Genomic DNA, 16,154 nt, shown 5'->3' on the forward strand with positions numbered 1-16,154 from the left:
AATAACTCTTTGGACAAAGAATATGATAGACAGCTCATGGAAAAATAAATGCATATGCTATATACACATATACAAAGGTAATTGATCTCACCTGTGGTTTAGGAAATACCAATTAAAGAAACAACTTTATTTTTCAAATAAAAATTAACAAAATGTAAAAGAACATTATGATGCGCTGTGTGGATGGAGGTGGGAGAAGGCAATTGTTGGACAGTTGATGGGAATGTGCCATTGGAAGGTGATCTGTAATAGCCGTCAAAGTTAAAAACGCATTTGTCCTTGGCTTGGGAGGATGAGACAGGAGGATCACAAGTTCAAAGCCATCCTTAGCAACTTAGCGTGGCCAGAAGCAACTTAGCAAGACTCTACCTCTAAGTAAAGAAATAAAAGGGCTGGGGATGTAGCTTAGTGGTTAAGGGACCATGGGTTCAATGCCCAGGACCAAGAAATAGAAAAATAAATCCTTTGACTCAATAAAACCATGGGTATAAAGCTATTTGCCATGAAAACATTGTTATTTAAAAAAAAAAAAAAGATGAGACACAATGAAAATGACCATTAGACCAAAATTGGTAACTCTTATCTGACTTGAGATACAAATGTGCTTGGCGCTTTTGCAGGAAAAGCAGAATTTGGAACATTTGTAAGAAAATGCACATTAGCAAGTGGGTAGCAATAACTTTTCTTTACACTGGAGTGTGTGTTGTGTTGTGTTGGTTACTGGAGAGGAAAAAAGACAAATAGGATAATAAAGAAGTTGAGTGTAAGAGATAAAATGCATTAATTATGCAATCTTAGCACAAGGATGAGAAAAGAGGTCTGCTCAGAAATAAAGATGTAATTATGAGAGCTGGAAAGATTATTTTTAACTGTTCGCAGGTGGTAAAGAAAGCAAGCTACAAGCTCATATTTATGAAGGAAACAGAACAGATATGCGCAGTTTCTAAATGTTCGTCATATCCATAACTCTTTTTGCACATGAAGATATAAAAATATTTTATCTTCAGATGGTAGAAAGGGAATTTGGAATATAGACAATAAATCAACTCATTAAAAGTCACAGCAATGGGGTGGGATGGCTTCAGAAACCAGAGGCACTGTTCAGTGGCAGGGCTTTGATGGGGTGAGTAGACAGCTTGGCTCCCAGTTCCCAGTGCCTGACAGAAATGTCCAGGAACCCGTGGGGCATGGGTAGGTGGAGTGGTCTCGAGGACCGTGTTTCCCGTGGTTCCCTGCGACAGCTAGGAACCTGAGTGACTCCCCGGGAGGAGTCTGACTTCGGATCCTCAACCCAGCACTCCTGACACCTCTGACCGTGGGCCTGGGCGAGAGGAGAGCTGTGTGGGGTTAACCACCTTGCACTTGGCTGGTCCCACCGCTTCCCTCTGCAGGGCAGGGAGAATTCCCCGTGGGCCTCTCACTATCAGACACCCCTGGCTCTAGGGCCCGGAGCCAGATGACTGAGCCCAATAGTGGCCACAGCTTCAGAGGCCTATTCTCTGGGGTCCTCCTGGGGTGAGATGTACCACGTCACATGCCTGGTGACCTGTGCTACAAGTCCTGTGGGACAGTGGCAGGCCTCCTCTTAATAACGGGAAGGTCCTTGGGGGCTGAAGCCTGATCCTGAAGCCCCTGGCCTCTGCTAATGATGTTCTGAAAAAGGTTCCAGGAGGGGGCTGTGGTGTGACGTGTCTGTATCAAGTGCCACGAATGTGAGAACGCAGCCAAGGCCCAGCAGGGCGCCCCGTGGGGCAGCCGGTGCAGCCTGCGGTCGCTCCTTGGCGCAGGGATGGGTGGCACCACGCACGCCTGGATCCGTTTTTTCTGGTGTTTGTTTTATGTTTTACAGAATGTGCGAGGCCATCTGCACTTGGCTTCCTGCTGGCCGCTCCTTCCCCTTCCAAGGAAATGAGAGTCTCTGAATTTGATAAAGAGAAACTGGAGCTGGAGAGAGTCTGAGAGGGGAATCGCAGCCACTGCCCCGTGTTCTGTGACCCTTTGAATGGACCAGAACTCAGTGCAGGGTTGCTTTCCCTACTGGTCACCACTGTTCTAAAGGTGCTGCTAAGGGCCACAGACTGAGGCGGTGAAGGACCAGATTATTCTTATTATCAAGGGGGAAGAACGAGGCAGAAAAGCAGATGTTTATGAGGAGCAGGGTGGGGGTCTAATCCACCTAAGCCCCCACGTGGGAGGGTTTGTTTAGTCTCCCCCGAGTGGTGTGTTCTGGAGCCTCTGCTAGGCCCTGGTCACAAACCACTTCTCTGTTTTCTCAGCTCCAATCGTGTGGGAATCACCTTCTCTTTTTCTTTCTTTTGTGACCATGTACAGCTCCAGTGGTTTACCTCCTCATTTCCACGGAGAGGAGCCAATTTGTTGTTTACCCCAATGCACTGATACCAGGTCACATCTGCAGGCAGCTCTGTTGCCTGAGGAGGCTCTAACCTGCCCTCTCTCTATTGAAGGATGACGAGCAAGCACCGGGGAATGTGAAGTGGCCCAGAGCCACAGGGGGACTTTGGCCTGGACAGAATCAGGAATGAGCAGGAAACAACTTTATCATGTAATGAATGCCGTGTCTACTTTGTTTTTCTACAATGGTTTGGTGGCCCACTATCAAGGCCACCACACGGTCACAGACTACAGTGTGGATCACATCTCTTGGAGTTGGGTGGTGCACAGCCTGACTAACCATAAATGTCCCTCATGTTTGGAAACACTGACAGAGCCCCAAAGCACTGGAGAGGTGGTGAGCAACTCAGCGGTCTTCCAGAAGGGAAAATGGATAGTCCCTGGACTATATTTCCCTTTTTATCCTTTGATATCAGCTAAGACACAAGAAAAATAAGTGTATGGGAGCAGAAAGACCGCAAGACCTTAGGGTAGATGTCTGGAATTCTAATTTCCATTCCAACACCAGGTTTCTGCAACAATAGATATCCTGGTAGAAGTGTGAATTGGGTGGCCCTGGTGGGTCACTTGGACCGAGAGACCCTCTCTTCTTCCCAGCAAGGCACATGGTTTATTTTCAGAAATGCACACACTTCATTTTAAAGCAGCATCTTTTGTGAGAGTCTTCAAATGAGGTTTGCAGCCAATTCCAAACACTGAATGGCAACTTCACAACTTCCTCAAACAGGCTGCTCCCAGGACCGGCCTCCTCCCCGAGCCTGGCTTTCCTCAGAGATGCTGGGTCTGGCCCTCTCCTGAGCGTTTTCTCTCTCTCTCTCTCTCTCTCTCTCTCTCTATATATATATATATATATATATATATATATATTTTTTTTTTTTGTTTGTTTCACATCTGCTTTTCCAGTTTCAAACAGGCAGGGAGGTCTCCTGAAATTTCCGTGAACAGCTCTTCTCTCTGGAGAGCTTCCTCATGAAATGCTCGGAGGAGCCCCCAGCTCATTGCTCTGACCCTTTTATTTGTGGGTGCACCACCTAACGGCCCTATTGTTTTGGGGTGTTTTTTAAAGGGGGGGTGTCTTCTTTTAATGGTTGGGGTATTTAATTTTTTATTTTGGTAGCCTTCCTTCAAGAGCTTGCCAGCGGCCCTTCTTACTTGGTGAGTGATTCTCAACCTTGGCTACAGGCAGGAATCAGGGGAAGGTTTTATATCTGCAGATAACAGCTCCCCTGCCCAGAGGGTCTGATTTGATGGCTCAGAGATGCAGACTTCAGTGGAGACCTTTCAAGAGCTCCCCGGGTAATTAACTCTAAAGTGCTGCAGAGACGGAGGTTGGCACTAGATCAGCGTTTTCAGACTTCCCTGTGCCAGGGGCAAGTCACCTGGGAGTCCTCTAGGATGGAGCGGGCCACTGCCCCTGGGGGCGGGGGGCTGAGGTTCTTCATCTCTAACCAGCTCCCAGCTGAACGGAACTTGTTGGAGACCCCCTGTCCGAGTCTACTTCTCCCCATCCCCAGGTCCAGCCAGCTCTGGCCCCTCTCACCCTTGTTCTCCTCCTGTCCTAACCCTGCGCAGACCTCACGGTACTGATTGGAAGAAATGGGGCCTTGGGGGATGTGCGGTTGTTTGTTTCTGAATATCTAATAGCAAGGACCCCGATTCTACTCTGATATCAAAGATGATCTGGAAAAAGCAAAATGCTTAGCTCAGTACCGGGTGTGACGCTGCTGTGCGGGCCCAGAGTAGGTATGAAAATCATTTCAAACCAAAGATATTTAAGACTCAATAGATGGAGAAAGAAATGTAATTTGAACTTGCCTTATCTGACAAAAGGCAGAAAGTTCTAGAAAGTGAAGCCACCATCTCTCTTCAGGGTGAGTTCTTCTCCCAGGCAGAACAAGAATAAACCTACCATCCTTGTCCTAACCAGGAGTGCTTTATGGTCATGAAGGAGGGATCAAGACACGTTGTGCCTGCATAACAAGCAGGTCATAAACTTTATAATCTCTCATTTCTTTTCCTTTCCCTTCCCTTCTCCCTGTAAGTTAGGTACATAGGTCTTTTTTTTTTTTTAAGAGAGAGAGAGAGAGAGAGAGAGAGAGAGAGAGAGAGAGATATTTTAATATTTATTTATTGTTTTAGTTTTCGGCGGACACAACATCTTTGTTTGTATGTGGTGCTGAGGATCGAACCCGGGCCGCACGCATGCCAGGTGAGCACGCTACCGCTTGAGCCACATCCCCAGCCCATGGGTCTTTTGTTTTAAGCATTTATTAAATTATTACTTTTGTAAGTTCCTCTATGCACACAAATTAAGCTTTTTTTTTTTTCCTTCCTGTTACTCTCTCATCAGTTTAATTTGCAGGCCTCTAGCACAGAATTTAAGAGGGTAGAGGAGGAGTTTTTTGTCATTGATTCTGGGTCAGTGGAGGCTCTCTTAAGCACTTCCCACATGTCTACATAAGTTCTCTGCCCCTTTCAGCCCTTCACCCAACATTGTCCCTTATATCACTGTTTACCTAAGTGAAAAACAACAACAACAAAAAAACCCCACCATCAAATCATGTTATTTAGATGAATCTCTGCCTTGGTTTGTAAGCTGCTTTCTGTCCTTTTAATAAGAGTTCACAGACACTTAAAAATTGTTTTTTTTTTTGTGAGCATTTCCCCAATTACTGAAGTGGTTGATGACTAGAACAGTACTGAAACTGATGGACCCCAGTAAGAACCCTCTGTCAAGAGCAAGTGGCAATTTTCCTGCAAATATCACTCAAATATCATCACACAACAGGCCGACCTTTACATGTGGGCAACAGAATCCTCATCTGATCATTGCATCCTAACTGAAATGTGTCCTGACTTGTATGCATTTTCATGACTCGATCAAAAGAGGGAAGTCATCTTGCATAAATCATGACTTTTAAAAAAAATACATGAAATAAAATTGTTCAGCCCTTAGGTATGTCTCACCTACCTAAGAGCCAATGATTGTCTAATCAAGTCATAATGGATAGCTGCTTGTGTTGGCCAGGGGTAGCATCCAGATGTTTCTTTTTCTTTCTTTCTTTTTTTTTAAAAAATTATTTATTTAGATGTTTCTGAATCCAGTTTCTACCTGTAGCAGCCAGAACCTCCATCAGCTGGTCCACTCCCGCGTTTAGAGGAATTTATCTGAGGAACCTCTGTGTCTTTTCTCCTTTCCTCTCTTCTTTCTGCAGCAAGAGTGTTTTCCTTTGTTCCAGCCGGCCCTTGAGGAGGAAAGCCGGCCTGTGTGGACGCCCCGCAGCAGTCACACAAGGGGATTCTTCCAGTGCCCTTGGCCCGTGGCGCCCCACTCCTGTCACAGGAATCCATTTGCGGGGGAACAAAGAGGGCTGTGGAGCCTGCAAATTGGCTATTCCGACCATGGCAGGATCTGGCTTTTGTCTAGCTTCAGGAAGGTTCCAGGCACAGCGAGGGCTGACGGTGCTGGAGCTGATAGAAACTAGCCAGGGCTGGAGCAGGACCAAAGCAACCCAACGCACACTGTTTATATGACCAACTGTCCCAAGTGAGAAGTCTGCGTCAGGGGAGGGTTAGAAAGGCTGCACTGGACGTTGAGGCTTTCGAGTAAATTGTGTCTAATAGAATAATAACCACCATTACTGTTGACATAATTGCAGCTAAGTGTGCTAAGTGTTTTAAGCACATCACCTCACCTGGGATTCTGCAAGTGAGGTCTTCGTATCGCCACTCTAGAGGTGGGGAGGCTAGTATGGAAGTTTGCTCTGGGGGTGCTCCGCAGTGGTGGGCTGGGCCTCCTCCCTAGTTCTCTTCCTGTCTTTAGGGCACACCCTTGGAGACCCGCTGGATGTTAGGCTTGGAGGTCACTTAGAGATTTATGTCCCCTATACATTTTTGGTAGTGGGACTGCAAATTAGCACAACCACTCTGGAAAGTAATGTGGAGATTCCGTGAAAGACTAGGAACAGAATCATCACACGACCCTCCTGTGTCTCGGGATTTACCCAAGAGAACTGACCTCCGCACACTATAGAGATCCAAGTACACCAGTGTTTACAGCAGCTCAGTTCACAACAGCCAAGTCAGGGCACCAGCTAGGTGCCTGCGGATGGATGGACGGACACCGAAAATGTGGTCTGTATGCACAGTGGAGTTCTACTCAGTCATAAAGAAGGGTGAAATCGTGTCATTTGCTGGTAAGTGGATGGAACTGGAGAACAAACCTCATTCTAAGTGACATTCGCCAGACTCAGAAAGTCAAATGTTGAATGTTTTCTTTCACATGTGAAAAGTTAGAGAGAAAAATAAAAGAAAAAAAAGGGGTCTCATGAAAGTTGAAGGGAGGTTAGTAGTACACAGGTAGGACACGAGGGGGAGGGAGGGAAGGAACTGGGGGGTGAAATCCATCGCGTCTTGCTCTGTGCACAGGCGAAGATAGCTCAGTGACATCACCGCTGTTTGACTCTAATGCACCGATTAAAAATGATTAAGTAAATAGAAGGGAGACCCGCAGGATAGAGGAAGGGGACTGCGGAGGGGAGGAGAGGAAAACGAGAAGCATTAGGGGATGCGACGCAGCAAGTTATGTTCTATGCATATATTAATGTCATAGTGAGCCCCACTATTACGTGTGATCATGAAAAACCCCTAAGATAGCACATGTTGTATAGGATGTGGAGAAAGGGTGACCTCATATACTGTTGGGGAATTTAGTGGAGTCCTATGTAAAGTAACGTGGACTTTCCTCAAAAATTTACACATAAAACTACTATATAATATAGGGGGAAAAATGCAGAGGCTTAGAAAGTTTACCCAGGTCCGCCCACGGTCGACTCGGGAAGAACCAGGAGTAGAAATGCAACTTAGTAAGTCTCTCCAGCGCTCCAGGTTAGGTAGACGTCGGATTTTCCTCCAATTAATTTAGCTACACCCTTTCACGTAAGCGCCTGTGCTTTCAGATGACTTTGTCACCTGCAGACGTGGGGCCACGCCCACTGAGTTCTGTTAGCCAAAACACACCTCTTAAACTCTGGAAGCCTGCGGTATGAATTGAATAAAGAATGGGAAAGGAATCTCTGTGGGCAAATCTCTTCTGATGTTGGAACATGGTCTCTGGCTGCCCGTCATTCAGATTCAGAAGGGGCCAAAAGTGAGAAAAAGATGTGACCAGATCATCCCACGGTGGCGCTGTGGCTACCGGTTGGGGCAGCCCATAGTTTAAGAGAGGGTCCTAGTTCCTGCAGTCTTTACCCCTCCCTTCTTCACTCTGGCGCAGAGCAGAAGTGGCCCCTGTGGTTTGAGCACCCTGCCCGGGCCGAGAGAACTCTTGACGCACACCTTCCTTTGCTTTTCCTTATCTCCCAAGACAGATTCGCTATTAGCCATATTATGGTTACAGGAACGGAGAAGTTTTTTCCCCCCTTTTAAAATCTGTTCTAGTTAGTTCGACAGGACAAGGATGCATTTCAATTCCTCGTACGCACGTGGAGCACCACTTTTCATTTCTCTGGTTGTACACGGTGCCGAGCCTCAGCACAGTGCAGTCATACCTGTACCCGGGGCAGTGAGGTCCTTCCCCTGCCACCATCTCCTGCCTCCACGCCCCCTTTCCACCCCCCACCCCAGGAACGGAAGTTTCTAAAGGAATAAAGCAACCAGCCTAAGAAGGCTCTGCATTTTACCTGAGTCCAAGTGATCGAGGTGCCAGGGGTCGGTGGCGGACGACATGGGGGACAGTGTCAGCGGGGAGGCCCCGCAGTTGGACTCGACCAGCTCGCCCTGGATGTGCACCTGGGCCGAGGCGTTGGTCTGCCTCAGGGCGGCCTTGAGTGGGGCGATGTGGTTGAACTGGACCCTGGAGAGGCAGCCTGTGAATCCCGGGGTGTTGTATTTGTGAATCTCCTGGTCAATCTTCCCTGTTTCTAAAGGAAAAAGAAGAGAGAGGGTTTCCATTGTATTCCAGCTGCACAGTAGACTTGTCACACGATGCTGTGCCCAGTCTGACTTTGGGGTTTCAGCTGTAGACAAAATGTTAATGGATGAAAGCATCTTAAAGAACACCTGAGGAACACTTTGACAGACCAGAGGGCAAGTAACTTGGCTTTGCTTGACGTAAATTTTGATATAAAACATGATCTGGACTTAATGGTAGACACCTATATCAAACTGTATGCAACTAAGTCAGAGCTTCCTACAGACAATTCAGAAACTGTTTAAAAATACCAGGAAGACTTTCAAAATGGGCTTTCTCTTATATTTGATATTTGGAAGAAAAGCCATTAGATACATATAGGTCACTTATCACTGAATATCATGGCCTACAGGCCTCTCGTGAACACAGGAGCCATTGGGGAGCTGCCTGTGTACCTGGCACCTGTTAGAGCTCTCATGCTGTGAAAACTTGTCTGTTCTTCCAGAAGACCCCATTGGAAGCACCACATTTCACCTCTGCATGACCTCTGCTACTAGCCCTCTGGAATTGTTTTAGTTGAGTCTTTTAGATTATAAAACGTATTATTACCATGGATTCAGTTGTCAGGTATTATTATCAATTTTGAAGAAATAAATTTTGAGGAGGTATAAGAACAGAATGCATCTTATGAAATGTGACCATGAAGCCTACTGTTGACCTTTGACTACTAGGAGCTTTAAGTGTGTTAAAATCTGTAATGGACAATTAAGGGAATTAACTAGAGTTGTGAGCTCACCAAACAGAATTCAGTACAGATCTTGTCTTTATCAAATGAACTGAAAGAACAAGTTACAGTTACAGTTTGAGTGGAAGAGATGGCCGAGGTTGTTCCACATCTGGTTGTTGCTGTTACACCCCTTTGTTGAGCCTACACCTTCCCAAGCCTACACCTTCATTTTAGCAGGTAAATGTTGAACACTTCTGCTTCATGGTCAAGACAGAATCAGAGGCTGTTAATATGGGCAACTTGTCTGTTTTCTTTCTCCATGACTATATCTACTGCCTTGTCAAACCTACAAAATAAATGTTTTGCGGTTTATCTGGAAATAATACAGAAAATATTGCTGTTATTTTTGGTGAAGAAAATCGATTTTGTATAGTTTATTTCAATCTACATAAAATGTGAATTTTGTTAAAAAAATGTTAATGACCAGTTAAACCTTAAGGAAGGGGACTTCTCTGGGAGGCTGAAGCAGGAGAATTGCAAGATCAAAGCCAGCCTCGGCAACTTAGCGAGGCCCTAAGCAACTGAGTAAGACTGGGTCTCAAAATAAAAAAAAATAAAAATGGGCTGGGGAGGTGGCTCAGTGGTTAAGCACCCCTGGGTTCAATCCCTGGTTCTAAAGGGCGGATGGGGGTGGGAGGGGTAAGACTTCAGTGATAATGATCAGAATTTTGCATTACTATAGAACATGGGAGGGTGATAATAATAATAATATCTGGATAAAGCAAACAAATACCTTCCTATGACCTTTTAGCTGCTTTGAGATACTGCTGACACTAGCAGCACTCACTTGGTTTTTTTTCACTACAACAAATTATATTTTGTTAAATAAATAAAATATATATTTAAAGTACACGAAAAGACCTCTGTACCCACTTTTGTGGTATATGAAGCAGACTCCTTTTTAAAAATTTATTCAAATTTGTTATATATGAGAGCATGATGCATTAGAATTCATAGTACACATATAGAGTACAGTTTTTCATATCTCTGATTGTACACAAAGTAGAGTCACACCATTCGGGTCTTCATACACGTACTTAGGTAATGATGTCCTTCTCATTCTGCCGTCTTTCCTACCCCCACGCTCCCGGCACCCCCACCACACATCCCCATTATGGATCAGCAACCTTTTATCAGAGAAAACATTCAACATTTGGTTTCTTGGGATTGGCTTACTTCACTTAGCCAACTCCATCCCTTTACCTGCAAATGCCATAATTTTATTCTCTTTTTAATGTTGAGTAATGTTCCATTGTGTATATAAGCCACATTTTCTTTATCCATTCATCTACTGAAGGGCATCTAGGTTGGTTCCACAGTTTAGCTGTTGTGAATTGGGCTGGTATAAACACTGATGTGGCTGCGTCCCTGTAGTACGCTGTTTTTTAAGTCCTAGTCACTTGGTTTTGATTGATTTTTCTCCTTGTTTCCCCCCCATCTTCCCTGACCCTCTTAGACATCTTAAACAAGGCCCCCTGCTCAGACATCCTATTAATTAATACTTCTTATTTTCTCCTTCAAAATTCTTTATTTTCTTTTCAAAGAAAAAGAATTCCTGTGGCTTATAATTGGGCACATTCCTTTTTCAATGTCCAATTTTCTAGGAATTCTGAGGTTTACAGAATCCCTGCTAATATCTGATGGAGGATTTGGAGTCAGGAAACCTTCCCAATCCAATCACAAGCATATGTGTGCACTTTGGACTCACCTCCGCACCCCCTGCCATCTGAGAGGTCATCATTCTCCCAAACTAACCCTTAGTTCAAGGGTGGCCTAAGTAGAGGCCGTCCAGTGTCCTGGTGACCTTTTTTTTTTTTTTTTTTTGGCTCTCTGCCCTAATTTCAGAACCCAACAGAAACTAATGGAGGGATCTGTAAATGCTGAAGGTGTGTCAGTCTGTGAGCCAGGCAGACCGGCCCCAGAGCCTCACGCCCGGTGTGGCTCTCTGAGCTGAGAAACTGTTTGGTAAGAGTATCACAGTCTGTGGGGAGCCAGGGAAGCGCATTTACCTGGACAACCAGGGACCAGCCTGGAACTAGGTATTGAGGAGAAGGAAAGAGCGTTCCCGGCTGACCTGACCGTTGTGGGGTTTGTGGTGCTGAGGGAACCGTGGGAGTCTCAGGGATCCCCAAACAGCACTAGACTGGGAGGGGCCCTGACTGCCACATTAAGATGTATTCAGCAGAAAACTCAACGTGCTCAGGCTGCAGAGCTCTGTGATGAGAACCGTATTTTGAAGACGTCTCCAGTTTCTTTCTAACATAGCAACTGCTCTGCCCAAGGGCTGGCAATGGCCGCCCAGGCTCCTGCAAACTCCCCAGGCTAAAGAGTCTTCCTTTGGCCCCAGGGCCGAGGCAGGGTCATGTCGAGGACCTGGATAAAGTGCCCAGTGGTCTTCCCACTTCCTCTTGCACTTGCTTGCCCAGTACCAAAGCCGCGGTCTCTTCTGTCGTGAGTGGCTTGGTTTTGTTCGCCCTGCTAGAGATGTGGGCAGGGAGCTTCTGATGCCAGCTCTGTTTCACAGGGTCTCTGCAGTTTCCCAGCCTTGAAGGAGGCCAGCTTTCCCTGTCTGTTTCAGTCAGCTTTTTCACTGCTGGGACCAAAATCCCTGACAAGAACAATTTTAGAGGAGGAAAAGGGGATTTGTTACTCAGGGTTTCAGAGGCCTCAGTCCGTAGATGGCCGGCTCCTTTGCTCTGGGCCCAAGGTGTGGCAGAACAGTATGGCGGAAGGGCGTGGTGGAGGAAAGCTGCTCAGGACAGGGCCACCAGGAAGCAGAGAGAGAGAGAGAGCTCTCCTCACCAAGGCACACTCCCAGGGACCTACCTCCTCCAGCCTCAGCCTGCCTGCCTACAGATACCACCCAGTTAATCCCTACCTGGGGATTAATTCCCTGATTGGGTTAAGGCTCTCACAACCCAATCATGTCACCTCTAAACCTCTTGCACTACCCCACACAGGAGCTTTTGGAGGACCCCTCCTATCCAAACCCAAACATTGCCACGTCACCGAAAGTGAGCGGTTTCAAAGCCACATCTATCCAAGGGTTCTCCATTTAACGTGGGGTTCCCCCTGCTTAAAGAGATGGGCCCAGGAGAGGGACACCAGACACAGGATGGTTGTGGAGGTTCAGGAAATGGGCTTCAGATGGTGGATCAGAAACCAGAAAAACAGTGGTGGCAACAGGGGCCTTCAGCATCAGGATGTGGGGTTGGGACCTTGGTAGGAATGTCAGCAGTGTGGGCAGAAGGCTGGGGCGGATGGCAGGAGCCAGCCCTGGGTGGATGATCTGCTTGGGCTTTCCCATCGTCTTTGGGGATCTTTCACTCTCTTCTGTACCTTTTCTTCTTTCTGGGTTTTCTCTCTATTAGGGAAAATCTCCAGAATTCAATTGTTGTTCCTTCCCTCCTGAAAGGTGACCATGGTGCAAAAACAAGAATTCTGATGCCCAGGAAATTGGTATTCTCAAATCTGGATGTAGTTTCAAATTTAGCTGTTGTGACTCTTTATTAAAGAATCCAGGCTGGAACTGGTTCCCCTGGGGGACAAATGGGCCATAAATGCTTCTGATCCTTCAGGACCTGAGTGTTGCAATGTGGACCATGGGCTGGGCAGTGTCAGAGCATCTGCTCCACATCTAGGTCAGCCCATGTGTGGGTGCTGGGCCAAGTCCTCTGTATGCAGTGCTGCAGGGCACCTCCAACAACCTGTTAGAGTTTCAATCTTTTTTTTTTTTTTCTTCTGATTGAACCATGAGGTACTCTATCACTGAGCTAGATCCCCAGTCATTTTGACTTTTTACTTTGAGAACACAAAACATATCCTCAAATGATAGTGCAGTTGCAGGATACTCTTGAACTTGCAATCCTCCGGCTTCAGCCTCCTGAGTCCCTGGGATTCCTGTCGTGCTCCACCATGTCTGGCTATCATTTGGATCTTGAGTGTCCCACAAAACCCTGTGTGCTCAAGTCCTGGTCCCCAGGGAGGTGGTGGGAACTTGAAGAGGTGAAGCCCAGTGAAAGGAACCGAGGTCATTGGTAGCATGCCCTTGAATACCGGGCTCTAAGACTCCCTTTCTCTCTCTCTTGCTTCCCAGCTGCTATGAGGTGAATGAGCCTTTCCTACCCTGGGCTCCTGCTACTATGGGCTGTGCTGCCACAGGCCCAACACAACAGGGCCAAGTAACCAGGAGCTGAAATTTCTGAAACTGTGAACCAAAACAAATCTTTCCTCTTCTTGAGTTGTTTTATCTCTGCTATTTGTTACAGTGGTGGAAAGCTGACAGACACAAACTCTCTGAGCTGTATAGGATTAACCCCACCTTCCAGAGGAGCAAACTGAGTCTCATTTGAAAGGGAAGCCAAACATTTTGCATTAGCTACAATTTCTCTCCGAAAAAGACTATCTTATATCATCTTTTATATTTTGTGGATTTTTTTTTGTTTTCGTTAGTAAGTCTATAGAAATGACACAGAGAGGTTTTTAGAATTAGAATGCTTTAAGACCATGTTTCATTAGAGCTGGAGCCAAACATATGGTTTTCAAAAATGTAGTGAACTGATGTCAAACTTGGCCAGTGTCATTGGAAATGCTCATCTGGATCAAGATTCCTGATTTCTTAAGGACATTTTCAGGGCTGGGAAGTGGCTCAGGGCTGGCCTGGCATGTGTGAGGCCCGGATCTCCAGCAAACAACAACCTGACATCTTCACAAGATGGCACAGTAGAGCTCTCCTGTTAGTACACTTGAGCTTATTACAATTAAGTTATGTTCATCTGTAAAATGGACGAGACTATTCTCAAACTGAAACCAAATATTACGATTCCACTTACTGTCAGAAAATGCTTTCTGCATTGAGGTGTCTGGGCCAGGGCACTAGGTGGGGAAACCTGTCTACAGAATGTGGATTTTAGAAATGTAGTGCAGTCACTCTGGCAATTAAATTCTCAAACTGCAACGAGCCCTTTCATGTCATACATCCATAGTGATACGGGGTGTGGAAAATAGCCCACTTAAAATACCAGCACGATTCTGGGTGAAACCTTGCAGAAAGGCTCCGGGGACCATCCCCGGGGGAGAGGCGGCGATGGCATTTTCAGTGCATTAGCGAGCTCTCCTGCTCACTCTCGTTCCAAAGCTGTGTGCCAAGTGACAGGCAGGAGTGTTGTGAGAAATGAAATGAACAGGAGATGAGGGTGCAGAGAGGTGGTTGCAGAGAGCACAGAATTGTGCTGGAGGCTCCTGTCCATGCCTGAGCGCCCTCTTCACACCCGAGCAAACAGATCCTGATTTCTCCAAAGAGCTTTCTCGTTTCCCTTTGAGGCTAATTTCACATATTTTATATATATATATATATATATATATCCTTCCTGGAAACTCGTGGGGTCTATTCACCAGCTGATTTTGTTAGTTTTCATACATTTTAGATGTATGAAAGTCCCAAATACCATTCTTTTTTTTTTTTCTTGAGAGAGAGGGATGTGATATTATGAAACACAGAATATCATTGTAAATTTATTTATTTAATTTTTATGAAATGGAGTCAACAGATCTTAGGAGTCCATGAGCCCTGAGTCTGGTGAGCATCCACTGTGTGAGCGTCGCTGAGTGATGGGTGGGGAAGTCACCCGTCTTAGAATCTGTGGGGTCTGCAGAGATGGCCGCTCCAGACCCAGTCCTAATGGGGCTCACGGATGCTTCTCAGACTATAGGTACAACTGGCCTCGAAGCACTGCCCACCCTCTGTCCCTTCCCTCTGCTCTGGAGTATGTCCCTGGTGACACCATGGTGGCTTCAGGTAGCTCACAGACTGGGGGTGAAGTAGCATCCACTCATAGTGTGGGGTAGTTTTTCCTGCCTCCCTTCCCTCTCAGTCCTCCAGCGACAGTCCCAGGTTGGCTCAGTGTGGGGCCGGGCTGCACTTTGCACCCACCTGGGCTGGCTATTTCCCCTTTCAACCAAGAGAGACAACAGACCTCAGACCCGAGGCCTCGCAGACTGTGTCACTCCTCCCAGTGCCTCAGCATGGCAGCGTGTGACACTGGTCTTTTATTTCATGGTCCTGTTGCAACATTTCACTTTGACATAGACTTTTTCCTTTTAACAGGAATTTATTTAAGTAGAATGATGAGTCCGCTTAAAGGAGAACGTAAAGTCGACCAGTAATAGTAAAGGAGACACCGGAAATGAAAACCATGTAACAGAAATGGCAAAAATCATGCCCACAGTCCAGTGGGTTTCCTTATTTAGACATAAGGAAAAAGGAAATTAAGAAAAGGGATGGAACTAGAGACCAGTGAGTTGGGTGAAAGAAGCCAAACTCAGAGGTCAAGGGTCACATGTTTTCCTTCCTATGTAGATGCCATACATCTACATAGGAAAGAAAAGAGGACAAGGAAGGTGTTACCCAGCGCCAGCAGGAACAGGTATCACCAAACCGTACGTTTTTCTCGTGAAAATCAAAGGGAGATCAGTAGAGGAAAGGAACCAGGGGATGGGAGGGAGGTGGGGTAGAGGGAAGTCCTGGGGATGGGTAGTGTAACCACAAATTCCATCAATCTGTACGACTGTAATGCACCAATAAAAAATGTGGAAAAACTGGGCTGATTCTCAAAAGACTGCTTGGGGGAACATTTTTGGGAGGAACCTGATGCTCCTCTGAACCGCTTGAGATCTCCCTTAAAGAGCCTCTGTTGATTCTCACGGAGCCCACCCTCTGCCCCTCCATTCACACGGTACCAGGCAGGTATCACCCTAGAACAGCAGAGGTTCCAGTTCATGAAAAGAGAGCCCAAAGTGGCTTCTGCTGGATTCTCTGCTCTAGCCACCTGGCCTGGTGTCTTCCTTCCCTCCTCAGATGCCTGCCTTTATGCCCCTACTGGAGTCATCTAGTACCAGCAGGAACAAACATTACCAAACCATACATTTAGTAGTCACTGAGGGTTTGCTTGCATAGGATGGGAGCAAGTGCTGGGAGATTCAGACACAGCCAGTTCACTGTGGTCAAAGTCTGTTTGTGAGCCTCCTGGGGCAAACAGGTATGGA

At 46.4% G+C, this 16,154-nt stretch overlaps 1 protein-coding gene across 3 annotated transcripts in view; it reads right to left on the reverse strand.

Annotated features, from left to right (window-relative positions):
• Positions 1–16,154, reverse strand: part of Cntnap2 (contactin associated protein 2) — a 1,898,113-nt gene that overhangs the window by 21,922 nt on the left and 1,860,037 nt on the right. For all 3 annotated transcript variants that reach the window (XM_048786770.1, XM_015493731.2, XM_048786771.1), the window contains one exon: positions 8,094–8,333. In XM_048786770.1, the coding sequence (XP_048642727.1) occupies positions 8,094–8,333 (240 nt within the window). The remainder of the gene's footprint in view (positions 1–8,093; positions 8,334–16,154) is intronic.

The sequence above is a fragment of the Marmota marmota genome, unplaced genomic scaffold (genome assembly GCF_001458135.2).
Source record: "Marmota marmota marmota unplaced genomic scaffold, marMar, whole genome shotgun sequence".
Classification (NCBI taxonomy): domain Eukaryota; kingdom Metazoa; phylum Chordata; class Mammalia; order Rodentia; family Sciuridae; genus Marmota; species Marmota marmota.